At 47.3% G+C, this 20,804-nt stretch overlaps 1 protein-coding gene across 1 annotated transcript in view; it reads left to right on the top strand.

The window, feature by feature from the left end:
- SCTR (secretin receptor) overlaps positions 1 to 20,804 on the top strand; it is an 84,002-nt gene that overhangs the window by 49,275 nt on the left and 13,923 nt on the right. The window contains exons 4-7 of the mRNA XM_004031689.5: positions 1,423 to 1,526; positions 9,379 to 9,476; positions 11,010 to 11,142; positions 13,269 to 13,422. Coding sequence (XP_004031737.1) covers positions 1,423 to 1,526; positions 9,379 to 9,476; positions 11,010 to 11,142; positions 13,269 to 13,422 — 489 coding nt within the window. The remainder of the gene's footprint in view (positions 1 to 1,422; positions 1,527 to 9,378; positions 9,477 to 11,009; positions 11,143 to 13,268; positions 13,423 to 20,804) is intronic.

Raw genomic sequence — 20,804 nt, 5'->3', positions numbered from 1 at the left:
ACCGAAGGTCACACAGCGACCAAGAGGCTGCACTGGGTTTCAAACTCAGATCTGGCTGCTTCTAAACCTGCGCTCCAGGCCTCCTGAGCCTCCACAGGGCAGGCATGCCCAGATCTCAGAGGACACGGTCTCCTGGTCCTAGACGCTGCCCCTGAGACTTCAGGAAGAGGGCGCGGTGGGTTGGTAGAACAGTGATAGCATACACTGTGGCTGAGCACGATAGCTCAATTCTGGGCCTTGATGTTCTGGCCTGTAAAATGGGCAGCAGCACCTCCTTCAGTGGGACACTGTGAGGATTAGACCCTAAACCCTGTTAGCCAGGGGCCCAGCCCCTGGAGACTGTGTAAAGGAGCATGCCACGCTCAGCTGGGGCTGTTAAGGCTCCAGTGAGAGCAAAGGGGTGGCAGGGCTCCTACCCACAGGACTCGGCCATCAGCATCCTGCCCCCTGCAACACTTACACCGGCCTGAGCTGGGAAGCCAGATCCCAGCCCTCCTTGGCAGCTCAGAGTACAGAATTCAGCGAGGCCATCCAGCCCGAGGAGGGAAACTCCTCACGGTGCCTTCCAAGACTTCGTTCCTGGCTAGTGGCTCCCTTCCGCAGGCTGGGCTCCTGCTGTAAAAGCTCCAGTGGGGAAGTGCTCTCCTCTTCCCTGTGAGAAGAGGTCAGGGCAGGCTCTCTATCCCCATTCAATTTGCCTTTCTGTCCAGCCAGCCAGCCCGCGTTTGATAAGCAGAGGCTCTGGGCCAGGCACTGGGGAGGCGGGGAAGCCACTGCCCATGTGGTGAGAGGGCCCCGCATGCGTCCTCGTGCCAGGGGTGGGGGGCAGTGAGCAGCTGAGCCGGAGGACTGTGGTGGTCTCACAATCTATTATGCAGAGAAATGCAGAGGGGTGGCCTACAGGTCATGGCCGAAGGACCCTCCACCCTTCCATGAGGGGCGGTGCCTGGAGGGGTTCATCTCAATGGCACTCTGGTGGTTTTCAAATGGCTGCGTGAGCAGGGCATGAAGTTCCATTTAAAACAGAACTTCCGTGGAGCAGGATGAGTAAAAATGGAAGCCTGAGAAAAAATCATGATGGGAGTGGCCAGGTACTGGGCAGCCACCACAGATTCTCCGGGGGACCCACCTGTTAAACGGTGGCAGGACCTGGGATCAGGAGCAGCACCCGGCTGGGGTGAGAAAGGGGGTTGGCACGTGGTGTGTGCTTAAGAGCGTGGGCTCTGGAGCCCGAGCCCCAGGGTTCAAATCGCTTTCCCCCTATTCACTAGGGTGTGGTCTTGGGCAAGTTCTGGAACTGCTGTGTGCCTCAGTTTCCACACTATAAAGTGGTTGTAGCGGCCACATGTTACAATAGATGTTACTATGAAAATCACAGTGCCTGGGCCCATGGCTCACCTACAGGACTCTTGGCACCCACAGGTTCCTTGTTCCGAAACTGCACACAGGATGGCTGGTCAGAAACCTTCCCCAGGCCTAATCTGGCCTGTGGTGTCAATGTGAACGACTCTTCCAACGAGAAGCGGGTAAGCCTGTCAACCTCCATCCCATGAACCCGGGGACAGGAACCTATGGGGTGAGGAGGCCCTGGGAGAGGACAGGGTGGCACAGGCCTGGGACAGTGGTCAGGATGTAAGGGCTACCCCCTGTCCCCACGCCTCCTACTCACAGAGGTGTCAGTGGGTCTGCCTCACTGCCCTGGTCTATCTACCCGGAGATGATGGTTAGGAGGACCCCAGGCACAGGTAGGAACTGTCGCATACCAGCGCGAGACCGGGGGTGCTGTATTCATTCAACTGAAAGAGACGCTAACATAGTGGCTAAATGCTCAGAGCAAGGCTGGTGCGTCTGAATTCCGACCTTGACCTTAGTGGGGCTGGGGAAGATTTAATCACTATGTGCCTCAGTTTCTTCATCTGGGAAATGGTGTTAATAATGCTGACAACATAGGCTTGTCAAGAGAACTAAATGAGTTAATATATGTGCATGCTGAGCTGGGCGCCTGATCACAGTAAGTGCTCAGTAAATGTTTGCTTTTGGCCGGGTGTGGCGGCTTACACCTATAATCCCAGCACTTTGGGAGGATGAGGTGGGAGGATTGCCTGAGGCCAGGGCAACATAGTGAAACCTTGTATCTACAAAAAATGTTTAAAAATTAGCTGAGCGTGGTGGTGCGTGCCTATAGTCCCAGCTACTCAGGAAGCTGAGGCAGGAGGATCGCCTGAGCTGGAGAGTTTGAGGATGCAGTGAGCAGTGATTGTGTCGCTGCACTCTAACCTGGGCAATGGAGGACAGGATTGAGCCCCGTCTCTCAAAAAAAAAAAAAAAAAATGTTTACAGCATTCGAAGGAGTCTCCTGGCTCTGATAAGCAAGGAGGGAGCCCGGCTGCAGAGCTACCCTAGCTGAGAGGATGCTCCCTTCGGCAATCGGCTGACCTTTTCTGGGGACCTCCAGAGGCTTCCCCTGAGGGTGGCCATCAGGGCCCTGTCTGGGCTCAGCTCACTCTGCATCACTGTCCTTTCCCAGGATGGCCCTGTCTCTCAAATCTCATGCACACCGTGCCATCCTGCCTCCCACCTGGGCCTTTGCCCCTTGCCTGGAGAGCACTTTCCTCCTCTCTTTTCTTGACTGATTCTTATATATCCTTTGAGACTCCCCTCGGGCCCATCCATGCCAGCCCTTTCTTCCCCTCCCCACGGGAAGGGCTCCCTTAGAGCCTGGTGTTGGCCTCCAACTATTACCTACCATGTTACATTAAAATGATCAGCGTGTGCCACCTGCCTCCATCTCTCCCACTAAAATACATGCTCCTCAAAGGCATTCATTCACTCCACAAACACTCACTGAGCACCTGCTGTGGGCCATGGTTGGGTCTGGGCAAAATCACGGTGACAAATCAGAGAGTCTTGTTCATTTCCAGGTCCCAGTGCCCAGCACAATGCTTGGCACTTATGAGGTGCCCAATAAATATTTGTTGTGCACTTAAACATCTACTGAGTGCCAGCTGCTTGATGCACAACTGTATTAAATCCTCAAAATAATCCTGTACATTCATGTTTTCCTCACTTTGCAGAAGAGGAAACTGAGGCTCAGGGATTAAGGAACATGCTTGTAAAGTAGTGGAGGTAGGATTTAAACCAAGCCTAGCTCCAAAAGCACCAGTGCTCCGTCCTCTGTCTTCTGATGCCTCCCCATAAGATGTGTGCCCCCACAGGGAGTACACTTTCAGCAGGTCCCATTAGCTAAACTCCCTAGAAGGAATATGGGCAAGCTTTGCCTGTCCCTTGGAGGGTAGGGTGAGGTCATGGGAGAAAGCACAGGTGGAGAGTGGCAGAATTCAGGGAGAAGGGAGGAAGTTGTGTGGCAGAGCACCCCGTCTTCTGCATTTTGCAGAGACCCCTCTCTCTATAGCGCATCAACCTTGCTCTATGTGGTGGAAGGCAAGCTCCAAGGGAGAGGAAGCAGTTCTTTCCTTCCCAGGGCTTGTCATCCCATTGGGAACATACACGAGGTCTTCAGATCTGGTCAGAGTGGGATGATTTAATAAGGAGATTCGGCAAGGAGTGGGCACTCGTGGTCGTGGAGGGATGGTGAGTGGGCTCTGCCTTCTGCAGAGGAACAGTTCTATCATCAACTTATATGAAGAGAGGGGGCTTATTTGTATCAAATTTCTAAAAAACATAAAACCAAAAAGGAATAATATCATGATGGGTGGCCGGATGCGGTTCATAAGAAGGCTTTGTACTGCAAATAACACACATTTCTAACTGGTTTAATAAGCACATGTGGCTTGCGTAACTGGAAATGCAGAGAATGGGCTTCAGGATTCTTTGATGAAGCAGCACCACAGAATCACCAGGGTCTGTGTCATTTGCATCTCTCTCTCTGCTGTCCTGGTGGTTTCTTCCTTAGGCTGGCATTGTAAGATGACTGCCATCAGAAATTGCAGCCACAGGCCAGGCACAGTGGCTCATGCCTGTAATCCCACCACTTTGGGAGGTCGAGACGGGTGGATCACTTGAGGTCAAGGGTTTGAGACCAGCTTGGCCAACATGACGAAACTCTGTCTCTACTAAAAATACAAAAATTAGCCGGGCATGGTGACGTGTGCCTGTAATCCCAGCTACTTGGGAGGCTGAGGCACAAGAGTCGCTTGAACTTGGGAGGTAGAGGTTGCAGTGAGCCAAGATCTCGCCACTGCGCTCCAGCCTGGGCGACAGAGCGAGACTCTGCCCCAAAAATAAGAAAAAAAATCCACACAATGAGAACTGTTGGTTTACACTAATCAGTAGGAATAATGGAGCCCAGGGCCTTAACCACAACCTTCATGCCAAGATTAAAACTGTAAAATCCCCAAACCAAGGAGCTGAAATTTCATAAAGGAAAATGTAACGCTTTGGACTTAACTCAGAAAAATGATTGTCTAAAAATGGTGGAAAGGAGACCTAGCTTGGCTTCAGCTTGCATTAAAAAAACAAAACAAAACAACAGCTCTGAGATTGGAAGGGTTTCCTGACCACATGATTCACCGGTCCCTAAATGCCGGTCCACAAATTGGCACGAGTTTTGTTCTTTATTCTGAGATTTAAATCATCCTATTTCTTATTATTAAAATGTCTTTTCTTTTTATCAACTGAGGGTGAAGGTATGTATTAGTTGCTTTTCTTTTTTTCTTCTTTTCTTTTTGTGACGTCCTTACTTGGCATACACCACTATATTATTGACACACAATATTACTGACCCCGATAGTGGACTCAGATTGGCATGGGTAAATAAAATGGGATTTGCAAACTGTAGCTCTTGGACCCAATGAGGCTCCACTGCCTGCTTTTGTAAATAAAGTTTTATTGGAACACAGCCAAGCCCATTCCTACCACAGTAAGGCTACGTTTACATGACAAGGGCAGAGTTGAGTATTTGCAAAAGAGACCACAGGGCACTCAGAGCCTAAAATATTTACTCTCTGTCCCTTCACAAAAAATGTATGTGACAGATGATCTAGAGGCTACAGAAAGCAGGTAGTACAGTCAGAACATACAGCAGTAAGAGAGGCAACTGAATTCAGGACAGACAACAGTGAGGCTTCTGGGCCCCACATCCTCCAGGAGTGGTGCACACTTTTATATCTCAAGAGCTGAGGACTGGCTGGGTGTGGTGGCTCATGCCTGCAGTCTCAGCACTTTGGGAGGCTGGGCTGGGAGAATCACTTGAACTCCTGAGCTCAAGGCCAGTCTGGGCCACATAGGGAGACCCTATCTCTACAAAAAAAATTTTTTTTAAGTAGCTGAGTGTGATGGCACTTGCCTGTAGTCTTAGCTACTCGGAGGCTAAGGCAGGAAGATTGCTTGAGCCTGGGAGGTTGAGGCTGTAGTGAGCCATGATCGTGCTACTGTACTCCAGCCTGGGTGACAGAGTGAGACCCTGTCTCAAAAACCAACAAAAAAAAAGCTAAGGACCGAAGGTCACATGAAACCTTCAGGGAGCAAGGCTGTTTCTGGGTGGGTGAGGTCTTATGGTTCCTGCCTTACAAGGCAAGAACGGGTCTACGTGAGAAGCGGGCTGGTCACCTGGCAAGCAATGGCCACAGCCACAGGACAGTGCAGAATCTTCTGCATGACACCCCCCTTGTCACCCTGTGCCTCTTCAGGCTCTTGCAGGCTGGTCCAGGTATCCCCAGGAGTGAGGCTGACACCCTCTGCAATGCGGCTCATCTGTACATGGTGAGATTATAGGTTAACATATTGGTCCTCAATTTTTTGACATTTCACAGGTCTTTGATGTCCCAAAGCCTAGGAACCGTTAATTCAAGGCAACCCACTGCCCTTCAAGGGTCTTCCTCTCATCCCTGAGAGGTGACTCCTGGCTCTCAGGAGAGCAGTTACATCAGTGGGGAACTCAATGTCACATGGTAGCCTTCCCATCGAAGGCCACCTCCTGCTGTCAGAAAATGGTCAGTCACCCCGAGTCAAAATCTACCTCCTTTCTGGAAACTTCCCCCAACTGGAGCTCACACATGAGGTCTGGCCTTTCTTCTACATGTTGTTCAGTCTAACACTTTTTTCCTCTAAGTGTGTGTTTTTCCCCTCCAGGTGTCATGGACCCAGTTTTTTCATGTACTCTACAGATGACACAATCACCCTCCTCTGGAAATGCTTCAGTTTATTAATGTGACTCTTAAAATAACATGCCTAGCCTCTCCAAACATTCCCACGTGGCCAGCTGCCCACAGCACTCCATCAGTGTAACTGAGAATAAAGCTAATTTTTGAGCCATTTCATGCTCAGACTTCATACCATCTCAAACCGCTGACTCATTTTGAAGGAGGATGGTGGGGTGGGGAAAAATTAAAATGACCATACACTGAGTGTTTCCTACATGCCAAGGCATTGTCTAGGTACTCTGTCTGACACTGTATTTGTTCTTCCAACAAGTCTGCAAGGTAGATATTATTATCCCCATTTTGCAGATGAGGAATCTGAGGCTCAAAGAAGTTAAATAATTTGCTCAAGGTCACACAGTTGGTGAGTCACAGTCCGGGTTTGGAACCCTTGTCTCCTGGCTCTGAAGCCTGTGTTCTTTCTCTACAGTACACTGCATGACACCATGGAGCTTGGGTCTTTCTAACCTCAAGGTTATTTTCCCATGAAGAGTTGTCAGCCAGGTTTCCCCTATTCTATTCTTGTGCCTTCTTAAAAAAATAATTACCCTTTTCTTTTGGTTATAAATAGCCCTTATCCACTGTGGAAAAATTAGAAGTGTAGAAAAATTATAAAAGAAAATAACAACTCTATTTGCAAGCCTATAATACAAAGTTAACCACTGTTAACATCAGCCATATCTCTTTACAATCTTGTCTCTCTGTATGTATGAGATTGAACCACATGGAATGGCTGATATTCAGTTTTTTTTTTTTTTTTTTTTTTTTTTTTTTTGAGGCGAAGTCTCGCTCTGTGGCCCAGGCTGGAGTGCAGTGGCGCAATCTCGGCTCACTGCAAGCTCCGCCTCCCGGGTTCACGCCATTCTCCTGCCTCAGCCTCCCGAGTAGCTGGGACTACAGGCGCCCGCCACCATGCCCGGCTAATTTTTTTGTATTTTTAGTAGAGACGGGGTTTCACCGTGTTAGCCAGGATGGTCTCGATCTCCTGACCTCGTGATCCGCCCGCCTCAGCCTCCCAAAGTGCTGGGATTACAAGCGTGAGCCACCGCGCCCGGCCGATATTCAGTTTTTTTATTTTCTTTATTTTTTGTGTTGATATTCAATCATTTTGGATCTACAAAAAAGGTAATTTCATATAAATCTTTTTAAAATTTATTTATTTTAAAAATTCTCAGCAGAATCAATTTTCATATAATTCCCTAATATGTTTTTACATATAGCTGGAATCACATTGCACATGTAAAGTTTGAATTCTGCCTTTTCATGTAATAATATATCAGCATGTCCTGACTCATTTTAAATTCTTGGTAAGCAACATTTTATTAGTGGTATACCATGAAAGTAATTTGTATTTAAAATAATTGATGGAACTATTCTATTGTTGGACATTTGGGTTTTTTTTATCACTAATACTTCTGTGATAACCATCTTCATGTGTAAATATGCTTTTAAATTTCTGATTATTTCTTAGAATCAATTCCTGAAGGTAGAAGGGAGGTCAAAAGGTCATATTTCAAAGGTTCTTGATACATATTTCTATATTACCTTCCAGAAAGATTGAAGCAGTTTTGAGTCCCAGTATACCTTCACCTGCAGAGAAAATGATTACTTTTACATATTTGTTAGTTTGGTTGGTAAAAATTATTCTTTTAATTTTTATTCCCTTGATTCTTTTTGATACTTTATTTTTTGGACCTAAATGCAGATCTTTCAATTTTTTTTTTTTTTTTTTTTTTTTTTTTGAGACAGGGTCTCCAGCCCAGGCTGGAGTGCAGTGGTGCAATCTCAGCTCACTGCAACCCCCACCTCCCAGGTTCAAGTGCGCCTCCCGCCTCAGCCTCCCAAGTAGCTGGGATTACAGGTGCACGCCACCATGCCTGGCTAATTTTTGTATTTTTGGTAGAGACAGGGTTTCTCCACGTTGTCCAGGCTGGTCTCGAACTCTAACCTCAAGTGATCCACCGACTTTGGCCTCCTAAAGTGCTGGGATTACAGGTGTGAGCCACCATGCCTGGCCAGATCTTTTAATTTTCTGACCAATATTCCACTTAGATCTTTTTGACTCAAAGATGAGCCAATAGTGTGAAGTGGCTGCTGAATAAGTGAATGCCTGCTTGGCTGCATAGGCGCGCAATGTATAGATCAGGGGAGATGGGAGGTGATGGACTCCTTCTACCTCTTCCTGGTGAGAGAATGCATCTGGAGCTTTTCAGCTATGTGGTTCTGGGGGTCTTATTTAAGAAGGACATTAACAAACTGGAGCATATTAATTTAACTAAAGGTTGAAGGATTGTGGAAAGAGGTTAAAGACACAGGGAATATGTATGTATGTATGTATATATTTATTTATTTATTTGAGACAGGGTCTTACTCTGTCATCCAGGCTGGAGTGCAGTGGCTGGATCACAGCTCACTGCAGCCTTGACCTCCCAGGCTGGAGTGATCCTCCTACCTCAGCCTCTGAGTGGCTGTGACCACATGTGTGCACCATTGTGCCTGGCTAATTTTAAAATTTTTTGTAGAGACAGTGTTTTGCAATGTTGCCCAGGCTGGTCTTGAACTCCTGAGCTCGAGCAATCCTTCCTCCTTAGACTCCCAAAGTGCTGGGATTACAGGCATGAGCCAACGCACCCGACCTGACACAGGGAATATTTGACATAGAGAAAATGAAAGAGAAACAGATGGGCAGAATAGCTGTATTAAAAAATGGCAGGCCTCCCTGAATGAACTTTGTAACTTTTCTATATAAAACCGGCCTTATATAAAAGACAAATCCATTTTAAGTGGATCCAGAAGACAGAAAATGGACCAATAGGTGGTGCAAGTAATTGATTTTAGCTTCACATAAACAAAATCTAATATTTTGTGCCATTTTACACCAAATAACTTTCTCAAAGGGCAGTGAGCACTTTGTCTCTAGAGGTATTCAAGTAAAGGCTTGAATTCAGAGAGTTGGTAAGGGGCCCTATACATAAGATGGAAGTTTGAATTGGCATCAATTCAAACTTAGGGATGATCCTTAGGGATCATCAGATGATCCCTAAGGGCTTTTCCAATGCCAAGATGTTACGGTGTTATGTGTCTGTGAATTGGCGTCCTTGAGGTATGGACAGAATAGCAGCGTCGGTGGGTTCAAGCTGCCTGAAGCGGATGCAGTGAGGCACAGAAGGCAGAGCTAGCCAGGAGGGCCGGCGGGGCTGACACGTACCTCTCTCTGCAGCACTCCTACCTGCTGAAGCTGAAAGTCATGTACACCGTGGGCTACAGCTCCTCCCTGGTCATGCTCCTGGTCGCCCTTGGCATCCTCTGTGCTTTCCGGTGAGAACACACTGCCAGCTCTCCATACCCCAGCCCTCCTCAGGTACAGACTTTGGGTCTCTTCTCAACCACCCAGGACAGAAAGACGAAGGTCTGAGTGAACTACCTTGTCGTCTCTTGATCTAAAGCTGACCTATGGCAAAACATCGAGGTTCCTGTGACCTCATTCATCCCTTTATTTTTTCAACATTTACTAAGCACTACTGAGAACTTGCGGTCGGTCGCTTTATATGCATTCTAATTTTCACACAATGCTATGAGATAGGTAACAGGAACCCCATTTTACAGTAGTACTAGCGAGATTCTGTTGCAAGAGACAGAAATCCACCTCGAAACAGCATAAGAAAAACAAAGGCGACCTGACCCATGTAAGTGGCAAGTTCATGGGCATCTGCTGTAGGCATGGCTGGATCTAGGTGTTCAGTGGCATCAGCAGCTAGGTCCGTCTCCCTCCATTCCACTGCTCTGGGTTGGCCTCATCCTCTGGGAGGCTTTCTGCAGAAGTGGCAGAGACAACCACCAGCAGTTGCTGGCATTCATCCTGCTAGCTCAGCAACACCAGGGCCAACAAGAGCCTCTTCCCCTCTGGTTCCAGTAAAAGTCCTCAGAGTTCTCACAGGCCGGGCTTAGGTCACATGCCCAACTCTGAGCCAATCACTATGGACAGCGATGGAGCACTCTGATTGATCAAGTCTGTCATGAGGGTGAGAAGGGTGGAGCCCTCCCAATCCAGAGCTGGAATGGGTTTCCCAGAAGAAAGCCTGTTTCCGGTACCAGAAGAAGCAGAACAAGTAACTGACTTCTGTCCCCTGCAGCAGAGGAGGACACTGAGGCTCCGGGAAGTGAAAAGTATTGCTCAAGGTCATATAGCTGCTAAGTGGCAGAGCCAGGGTCTGCTTTCTCCCCGCAGCCTGTGTTCTTTCTGTGCCCCTAGCCCTCCCCCGTTCTGGTTGCCGTCCTCACCCCTCCCCCAAAACAATTCTGGGAGCTGGAGATGGTGGTAGGTCAGGGCAGAATACAATGTTGCCCCTACAGCCCCAGCTTTTTATTTATTCATTTAGAGACAAAGTCTTGCTCTGCTGCTGAGGCTGGAGTGCAGTGGTAATGATAGAACTCCTGGGCTCAAGCAATCCTCCCACTTCAGCCTCTTGTACAAGGAATACAGGCAGGCACCACCATGCCCAGCTAATTAAAAACAAAAACAATTTTTTTGTAGATACAGAAGTCTCAATATGTTGAACTCATGGCCTCAAGTGATCTTCCTGCCTTGGCCTCCCTAAGTACTGGGATTACAGGTGTGAGCCACACTGTGGCTGGCCTTTTTTTTTTTTTTTCTCACTGCAGCATGTAGCAAATTAGACTGGCCACCTGGGGACCCAGGTCCTCATTCAGGTTATGCTCACAGAATGTGTTACCCGGAAAGAGCTGAAGTCTAGGGCCTCAGTTTCCCCAGTGCACTGGCGGCAGGTGGGCCTGGCTGAGTCCCAGCCCCTCGGGCTCTGGCCTCTATGGCCCTACATTCTCTCCCTGCAGGAGGCTCCACTGCACTCGCAACTACATCCACATGCACCTGTTCGTGTCCTTCATCCTTCGTGCCCTGTCCAACTTCATCAAGGACGCCGTGCTCTTCTCCTCAGATGATGTCACCTACTGCGATGCCCACAGGGTAATATGTCTGGGTGCCCCAGGATGTCGCCAGGCCCGCCTGCCTTCCCCAGCCTAGCTTTGGAGAGGGGAGTAGCCTAGTTGTCCTTCCCCCAAGCCCCTGCTGAAGCTGCACTTAATACCAAGGATAAAGCGGCCAGTGCTGACACTGGGCCAGGAGGTTCAGGGAGATTCCACAGCCACATGTGCACAATCTGGGTCATGCAGGAGAGAAGCTCGTGGGGGTGGCCATAAACTCCCAGTGTCCAGGAGTGAACTGGTCACTCTAGGAATTAGATATATAGGGAGACTCCTCTTTTCCCTACTTCTGCCAGTTCCCAGCTGAAGAAAGATGACCCAGTCTGGAGAGGGTGGGGGTTGGTCACGAAAAGAAAAGGGTGAGCATGGGCCAGTGTGTCTGTATAAACGTATTCGCAATAAAACAGTTGTGTTTTCGTAAATCTAACCCCCTTTCTCCTTCCAAATGCCCAGATGACTCAATTCATTGCAATCACCCCGTGTGTCAGTTGGGATTCCTTTTGCTGCAAATAACAGAAAACTATATATTGGGGTCTTAAACAAATGGGGGCTGTTTCCTACATAAGCAGTCCACAGATGAGGTGGTGCAATGGCTGTGTGATGCCATGAGGGACACAGTCTTTTCCCCTGTTTCTGCACTGCCATCCTTAGAGTAGGCCTTTGATGTCATGCTTTATACCACATGGTTGCAATATGACTGCTGCAACCCCAGGCCTCCTGTCTGTGTTCCAGGCAAGAAGGAGAAAGGTAAAACGTTAAACGTTTTTTCATCTTTTGGGCAGCTTTGCCTTTCTATTGAGAAAGGGCACCTTCCCCAGAAACTCCTATCTACATCTCATTGGCTAGAGTTGAGTCATGTAACCACACTTAATTGCAAAGGAAGCAGGGTGATGGAGTTTTTTACTATCACAATCTCTATAGTAGAGGCGAGCAAGGGAGAAAAGAGATTGGAAATTGAGGTTAGTTCAGCCAACCTGCCTGCCACTTCCTACCACTCACCTGTTTGTATTGTTCAGAGTTGCGTGTGTGTGTGTGTGTGTGTGTGTGTGTATTTTCTGACTCAGACTGAGAGGTTCTTCAAGTAGGATCCATGTCTCTCAAGGAGGTCTCCAGGATGAAACAAGAGTACCCGCTGGGAGTCAGGAGCCTTAAATCCTAGCCACGCTTCATTACTGACCAGCAGTGGACGAGGCCAGCAATGCCCCAGCAGGGAACCTTCTCAGGTTTTACTAAACATTAGACTCACAAGTCAACCATGGGCCTTGCCTGGAGTCAGAGCCTCTGGGAAGGCCGTAAGGCAGGAACCACCACTGTCCCGCAGGCAGCACCGGGCGCTCCTCCTTCTCAGGCTTGTCTTTGCAGCAGCCCTACGGCTATCCCAGGAGCTGTTCCATCCCCAGGGGACAGCCCAATGCAAAGAAAAGGACAAAGGCCCTACCATGGCAGAGGTACAGGAGCTGTGCTGGTGTAGAAGCCTGGTGCCCCACAATTCTACAGGCATAACTTCCGGGGATCCCTGCAGGGGACATGCCTGTTAAAAGAGTCAGTCACTGCATCAGGGAAGTCCAACTCCATGACATCCCCATCAGATATGTGGAGAGTGCAATGTACCAGCCAGGGCCGTTTTTACCATAATCAGTGGTACCTCCTAACAGACTTGGCACATCCCTTCATTATGTGTTTGCAAGGGAACTGAGCTTAGAAAAGATTTTTTTAACCCTTTGCTCAGAAATCTCTTCCCTTTCTAGGCCTTGGTTTCCTCATCTGAAAAAATGAGGGGATTGGGCAGTATCCGACACAGTTCTGTAGTTGAAGGACTGCCTCCTCATCTAGCCTGGCAGTCAGTGCTAGGATTTGGACCTAGTTCCTGCTCCTATGATGGCTCATTGGCCAGCTTGACTGAACCCACCAGGCCTGTGGACTCCTACTCTCTAGAGAATGCTGCAGGCCTGATGGAGGAAGGCCACAGAAGATGGCCTTGAACCCCAGAGGCGTGCTCTTGTGGCCTGGCTCCTGCCCCTACAACACCCTGTTGCTCCCTTTGGGGCCACTCACCAGAGGGAACCCCACTGCCACCCGGCCTGGGTTCAGCTGCCTCTCTCTCTCCAGGCAGGCTGCAAGCTGGTCATGGTGCTGTTCCAGTACTGCATCATGGCCAACTACTCCTGGCTGCTGGTGGAAGGCCTCTACCTTCACACACTCCTCGCCATCTCCTTCTTCTCCGAAAGGAAGTACCTCCAGGGATTTGTGGCGTTCGGATGGGGTATGTTTCTCCCTGGGTCTGGTATCTGCATGGTATGTGGGAAGGGGTGCTGAGTCGAGAGTCGGAGGATTTGGCTTTTAGTTCCAGCTCCACACTTAACTAACTTGTGTAATCTTTTTTTTTTTTGAGTTGGAGTTTTGCTCTTGTTGCCCAGGCTGGAGTGCAATGGCGCGATCTCGGCTCACTGCAACCTTCATCTCCCAGGTTCAAGTGATTCTCCTACCTCAGCTTCCCAAGTAGCTGGGATTACAGGCATGTGCCACCACACCCAGCTAATTTTGTATTTTTAGTAGAGACAGGGTTTCGCCATGTTGGTCAGGCTAGTTTTGAACTCCTGACCTCAGGTGATCTCCCGCCTCCGCCTCCCAAAGTGATGGGATTACAGGCGTGAGCCACCGCATCCAGCTAACTTGTGTAATCTTAGACAAGTTCCTTGATGTTTAACCCTCTGGTCTCAGTTTACTTATCTGTCAAGTGGGAAATCCTAGCTCAAATTTAGCCCCAGTTTCTGGCATCTAGAGCTTTTTACAATTCGTTCCTACCCAATACTTGTTGCCTCATCTGCCTTTAGACGGTCCATTCCTACATCCTCTTTCTTGCTTCCTTTCTGTGTTAGGACGCTTTTGACTGCTGGCATCAGAAAATCTGTAAACCTTTAAACATAAACGAAATTAATTGGCTCATATAACTGAAAAGTCCAGTGATCACCAACTTCAGGAGAGGCTGAATCCAGCAGCGTCACACTGTTTCTTTCTGTCTCTACTTTGCCTTTCATAACATCGGCTTTGTAGTTAAGCTGGTGTTCCCAATGGAATGGCCAACAGCTTCTGGGCTAGAGACTTCCTTGTACCGAACTCCAATGAGAGAAAGAAAGAGACTCCGTCGAGCATTCTCAGCAAATATTCTGAGGTACACTCTGGTTGGACTGCTTAAATCTCATAGACACCCTTGAACTAGTCACAGAGGCCTGAGAGAATGAAATATGTTGATTGGCCTTAGCTACTCAAACCACATGACTTCCTAAAGGAAACTCGGGATTCATTGTCTAGGAAAGAGGGAGAATGAGAGCGAGACAGCCAAGTGCGGGCCCCCATTCCATCTCTGTCCCTTTTCCTTTTCGGTCAATGAAGACGATAAACAACTTCCATTTTAGGGGCACTTGCTATGTGCCAGGCATTGGATTCAGCACTTTACATGTATCATTTAATCATCGTAGCAATCTCCAGAGGCCTCTCAGAGACCTCAGCTCACAGACACAACGTAACATACCAACTCACATGGTAAACAAGGACAGACCTCAGGATTCAAGCCAAGACTTGTCTGTTTCCAAAGCCCTTTAACTTTTACCCTGCCATTAACACCCATCCATCCATCCATCCATCCACCCACCCACCCATGCACACATCCACCCACTCATCCATCCATTCCTCTATCCATTCATCCATTAGTTGCTCATTTGATAAACATGAACGTTACCCTAAGGAGTTCTAGACAGAGAGCCAGGTTCCTGTGAGTGACTCAAAGGCTTACAGAGATAGTCATGTGCACCAAGCATTAGCTTCTTTTGGTTTCTTCCTGGTGCCTTTAAGAAGTGTCCCTGCCAGGAATGCCCTCTGCTGCCTTTTCTGCTTGTCTAAATCCTTGTTTACAAGGGCCCTGTCTCCCCATCAGGGAAGCTGCCTGAGCTGGCAGAGCTTGCTGAGCCCTCCTGCTTCTGAACCTTGGCAGCCCAGTTAGCACCTGACCCTGGGCCATCGGGAGGTTGCAGAGTTATGCCGATGTCTCTAGAGGCCAGCAATCCCAGAGTGCCTGGGGACCAGGGACTTGCCTCATGCAGCTGGCTCTGCCAAAAAAGCACCCAATTCACTGAGCCCAGTTCACTAAGCTTTAAATCCCAGATATGCCAGGATTCAGCTGTATGAACATGGACAGTTTTCCCATCTATAATATCAGGACCATAATTTATTCAACATTCTTTGAGCACTTCCTGTGTTCAGAGATTACAAAGCTGCATTGTGATAATATCTCTGTCACAGGATTTTAAGATGTTGGAATGAAATAATAAGAACCTTCCTTTCTTCTTCAAATCTTTGTGGAGCATCTACTGTACGCCAGCCCTGTGCTGGGTGCTGAGAATTGAGTAACATATAAAACAGCAATGGTTCTCTTCCTCCTGGCCTGTTTGCCTGCCAGACACCAAAGAGACCCTGAAGGGTCCCTAGAAGGCCTGAAGCCCCTCTATCTGTGAGAAGCCCTTTTCATGCGAAGGTAACGGCCCCTGCTTGAAATTATACTGATTTCACCAAAGATAGGTTGCTTAAATGGGTACACCCCTACTGTAAAACCTTGCAAAAAAATTTTTTTAAGTAGAAAAAAAAAAATTACCCTAGTCCCACAGATTGAACTTTTTGTGAGATTTCCTTCCAACCTTTTTTTCTACTTGCAGTTTTTCCTCACATAGCTGTGGTCATTCTCTATGAAGAATTTTGAATTTCGCTTCTTCCCATTAACACATAATCACGTTCTGTATCATGTCAAATCTTTCGTAAACATTTTAAACCACCACATAGATAGATAGATGTGATATAGATGTATTTAACCACATACCTATTGTTTGGACATTTAGGTTGTCTCACTATTGTAAATAGCACAGTGATGAATACCTTTATGGCAAAGTGTTTTCTGTATGTAATACAGAATGTCAGGATATGGATTCCTGAGTGGAAAGGAGTGAGCAGGTTTAAGGTTTTTAACACTTACCCAAAGCTTTGACTTTTTCAGAGCGGCTGAGGTGTGAGTCTGTATCCAGAAAATAGTGACAGTGCAGGCTTTATAGATGAGCCAGGCTGCCACTCAGCGAGTGAGAGTGAGCGGCTGGCGCTGGCGGTTCTGCCTCAGCATGGGTGAGCGTCTGCCAAACCCAGCTTGCTGCACTCCCCGCCCAGAGACTCTGAGGCAGTGGGTCTGGGGTGGCCCAAGACTCTGCATTTCTGACGTGTTCCCAGGTGTTGCTCATGCTGCTGGTCCAGGGGCCACACTGAGCCACCAACTTAAACCATTACAAATTTTGCAAACTTTCCCACCAACTTGCCACTAAGGATGGAAGATAATGAACAAGTGCCTCTCAAAACCCATGTTCTTTGCCCAAAGCACCAAGAATTGAGGCAAGACTTTTTTTTTTTTTTTTTGAGAGAGAGAGTCTTGCCCTCTTGCCCAGGCTGGAGTGCAGTGGCACAATCTGGGCTCACTGCAAGCTCCGCCTCCCGGGTTCACACCATTCTCCTGCCTCAGCCTCCTGAGTAGCTGGGATTACAGGCGCCCACCACCACACCCAGCTAATTTTTTGTATTTTTAGTAGAGACGGGGTTTCACTGTGTTAGCCAGGATGGTCTCAATCTCCTGACCTCTTGATCCACCTGCCTCGGCCTCCCAAAGTGCTGGGATTACAGGCGTGAGCCACCACGCCTGGCTTTTTTTTTTTTTTTTTCAAGATGGGGTCTCTCTTTGTCACCCAGGCTGGAGTGCAACTGTTCAATCTTGGCTCACTGCAACCTCAACCTCCTGGGCTCAAGTGATCCTTCTGCCTCAGCCGCCTGAGTGGCTGTGACTACAGGCATGCACCACTGTACCTAGCTAATTTTTATTTACTTATTTTTATTTTTGTAGAGACAGTGTCTCACTATGTTGCCTAGGCTGGTCTTGAACTCCTGGCCTCAAGTGATCCTCCTGCCTCAGCCTCCCAAAGTGCTGGGATTACAGGCATGAGCCACCACACCCAGCCCAAGGCATTTGTTTACTTGTTATTTTTATCAAAGTCATTCATGTACTTGGTTTAAATAATTAAACAAAAGACTACAAGGTTTATAATAAACAAAAGCTATCTCCTGCCTTCACTTCTTATTCCCGAGCTCAGCCTCCAGAGTTAATGCCTTTCACTCTTTTAACTTGTTCCTCCTAAGATTTACTCTCGTGTTTCTAAAATCAATACACTACTATTTCTTGATTTGTCTGTTTGAAGCATTAGTTATTGACTCCACATGATGGAAGATAAGAATATAAAATTATTTTTTCTTTTCTGAGACAGGATCTCACTCTCTTGCCCAAGCTGGAGTGCAGTGGTTCAATCATAGCCCACTGCAACCTCAAGCTCCTGGGCTCAAGCGATCCTCCTGGCTCAGCCTCCTAAGTAGCTAGGACTACAGGTGCATGCCACCACATCTGGCTGATTTTTTACATTTATTGTAGAGACAGAGTCTTGCCATGTCTCCCAGGTTGGTCTTGAACTCCTGGGCCCAAACGATCCTCCTGCATCAACTTCCCGAAGTGCTGGGATTATAGTTGTGAGCCATTGCGCCTGACCAAGAATATAAAATTCTTAATCCTCTACCTCCATTCTTCCATTACAGTTTCTTATCATTTTTGGCTAAATCAGATTCAGTGTATACATTATTATATCTATGTAAATAGTGTTTACCACTGAGACAAGTGGTGTACAATAATTTTACTTCCAATCTTATTAACTTTTTATTTTCCTGGAATCATTTTTCCTTTGCTTTTTATATGTATATATTGCCAGCATCAATTCTCTCAAATTCTTTGGACAGCCTTCCAATGCTATTTATTTTCCAAATCATCAAATGCAATAGGAAATCTATCAGTTCCTATTTGTTTGTTTCCTGCTATATTAGTTCCTAAGGCTATCTTAACAAATTGCCACAAACTTGGTGGCTTAAAACAACAGAAATTTACTCTCTCACAGTTCTGGAGGCCAGAAGTCTGAAATCAAAGTGTTGGCAGGGTTGGTTTCTTGTGGAGGCCCTGATGGAGGATCCCTCCCATATCTCTTTCCTACCTTCTGGTGGTGGCTGGCAATGCTTGGCATTCCTTGGTTTGTAGTTGCATCAGCCCCATTCCTGCTTATGTCTTTACGTGGACTTCTTCCTCTGTGTCTTCTCTCTCTGTGTGTCTCTCATGGCCTTCTTATAAGGATGCCAATCATGCTGGAGTAGTGGCCCACCATACTCCAGTATGACTTTATCTTAACCAATTACATCTGCAAAGACCCTATTTCCAAGTAAGGTTACAGTCTGAGGTGCTGGGTTGACATGAATTTTAGGGAGACACTATTCAACCTGGTATACTTGCCAGTGTTTTTTTCTAGAGCTTTCTGCCTTCTTGCTTGACTTGGGCTGGCTGTTCTCCAGATTTGCTCAGCTCCCTTAGCTTTCACCTTCTTCCACAAATCCTGTTTCCTTTCTTTCTCATCTCCCTGTCTTTGGTTTACTCTCTAGTTGTGTTGGAGCACATCCTCCAGTATCTGTCTAACGAAGAGCACCTGAAAGGAACATTTTTTTAATCCCATGTCTGAAGATATCTTCGTTCAACCTTCACACCTAATTCATTATTTTGCTGGACATAAAACAAGTTGAAGTCTAGGCATAGTGGCTCACACCTGTAATCCCAGCAATTTGGGAGGCCAAGGTGGGCAGATCACTTGAGGTCAGGAGTTCGAGACCATCCTGGCCAACGTGCTGAAACCCTGTCTCTACTAAAATACAAAAATTAGCCAGGGGTGGTGGTGGGTGCCTGTAATCTCAGCTATTCAAGAGGCTGAGACAAGAGAATCACTTGAACCCGGGTGACAGAGGTTGCAGAGAGCTGAGACCACTGCACTCCAGCCTGGGCAACAGAGTGAGACTTCATCTCAAAAAAAAAAAAAAAAAAAAAAGTTGAAAAATCATTTTCCCCAGAATTTTGAGGGTCTCGTGTTTTGGCATCAGTGTTATGGGACGTGCCATGCCATTTTACTTCCTGAACTTTTTACTCCTTTCTACATAAGCTGCAGGATGTTCTCTCTGTGTTCTGAAATGTCACAGGGATGTGCTGTGATGCAGGTCTTTTTTCATCCTTTTTCCTGGCATACGGTGTCCCTTTCATCTGAAAATTCATGTCTTTCATTTCTTGAAAATGTGCTTACATTATCTATTTAATTGTTTTTTTCCTTCTGTTTTTTATCCTCTGTTTTCTGAAACTCCCTTTAGTCTGATGTTGTACATCCTGGAATAACCTCTAATGTTCAAATTTCTTTTTCCTACTTTTCATTCCACTGTTGTTTATTCTGCTGAGAGATTCCTAGTCTTTATCTTCCAACCCGTCTATTGCGTGTTTAATTGTGGTTATCATATGCTCCGTTCCTAAGCCCCCTTTCTTGTTCTCCGGGCACTCCCTGTTGACAGCATCCTGTTTGTGTCTTGTAGATACGACCTTTTATCTCTCCGATGGCATTCCTTAGAGTTGTTTTGTTCAAGTTCCTTCTGCTTCCTGTATGGTCTGTTTCCTCTGAGTTCCTTTTCTCTGATTGTTTTGGTCTGTGTCTTTTATGTAATAAGATGTTGGTGACCTTGGCTGTCTGTTCCTATTTAAGAATGAATCACTTCAGAGCCGGCTAATGGCTGTTGGGGGTGTGGGGTTTGTCTCTCAAGGGACACTGGACTGGAAGTGTTGGGGGGTCCCCCCATGGCTATCTATAGGCCCTTTGTCTGGGGCTGTTCAGTTCCTCTAGAGAATCCTTTCATCTCCAGCGTGCAGTGGCAGGGAGGTGGGCAGAGGGTAGAGGGCTGGGGTAGGGGTAGAAGCCCATTCAGTAGAGGCCTGAAAACTGAGCGGCCCAGGGACCAGGGCTTTTACCATTCAGCTTGAGCATGTCCACTAGAAATAGATTCTGATTTAAGTATTTCTGCTTAAAAAAAAAAGAATCTGAGCCATACATCTAGCTTAAAATTTTCTAGTAGCCACAATCAACACAGTAAAATGAAACAGGCAGTATTTGTTTCAATAATCTATTCTGTTCAACCCAAGGTGACCAAAATAGTATCATTTCAATGTATAATCAATATAAAAATTGGTAATGACATATTTTACATTCTTTTTTTTTTTTTTTGAGACGGAGTTCCTCTCTTGTCACCCAGGCTGGAGTGCAGTGGCGCAATCTCGACTCACTGCAACCTCCGCCTCCCGGGTTCAAGCTATTCTCCCACCTCAGCCTCCCGAGTAGCTGGGATTACAGGCATGCGCCACCATGCCTGGCTAATTTTTGTTTTTTTAATAGAGACAGGGTTTCGCCATGTTGGCCGGGCTGGTCTCGAACTCCTGACCTCGGGTGATCCACCTGCCTCAGCCTCCCAAAGTGCTGAGATTACAGGCATGAACCACCGCGTCTGGCCATGTTTTACGTCCTTTTATTTGTACCAAGTCTTCAAAATATGGTATCTATCTTGCACTTAGTGCCCAACTCAGTAGGGACCAGCCACATACCAGGTGCTCAAGAGCCACCTTGAGTGTTGCTGTAGGCCGTCACTCCATTCCTACTCAGCTGAGCAACC

Source organism: Gorilla gorilla, chromosome 11 (assembly GCF_029281585.2).
Source record: "Gorilla gorilla gorilla isolate KB3781 chromosome 11, NHGRI_mGorGor1-v2.1_pri, whole genome shotgun sequence".
Lineage (NCBI taxonomy): Eukaryota > Metazoa > Chordata > Mammalia > Primates > Hominidae > Gorilla > Gorilla gorilla.
The sequence above is the reverse complement of the archived record's forward strand: the minus strand, read 5'-3'. Positions and strand labels throughout refer to the sequence as shown.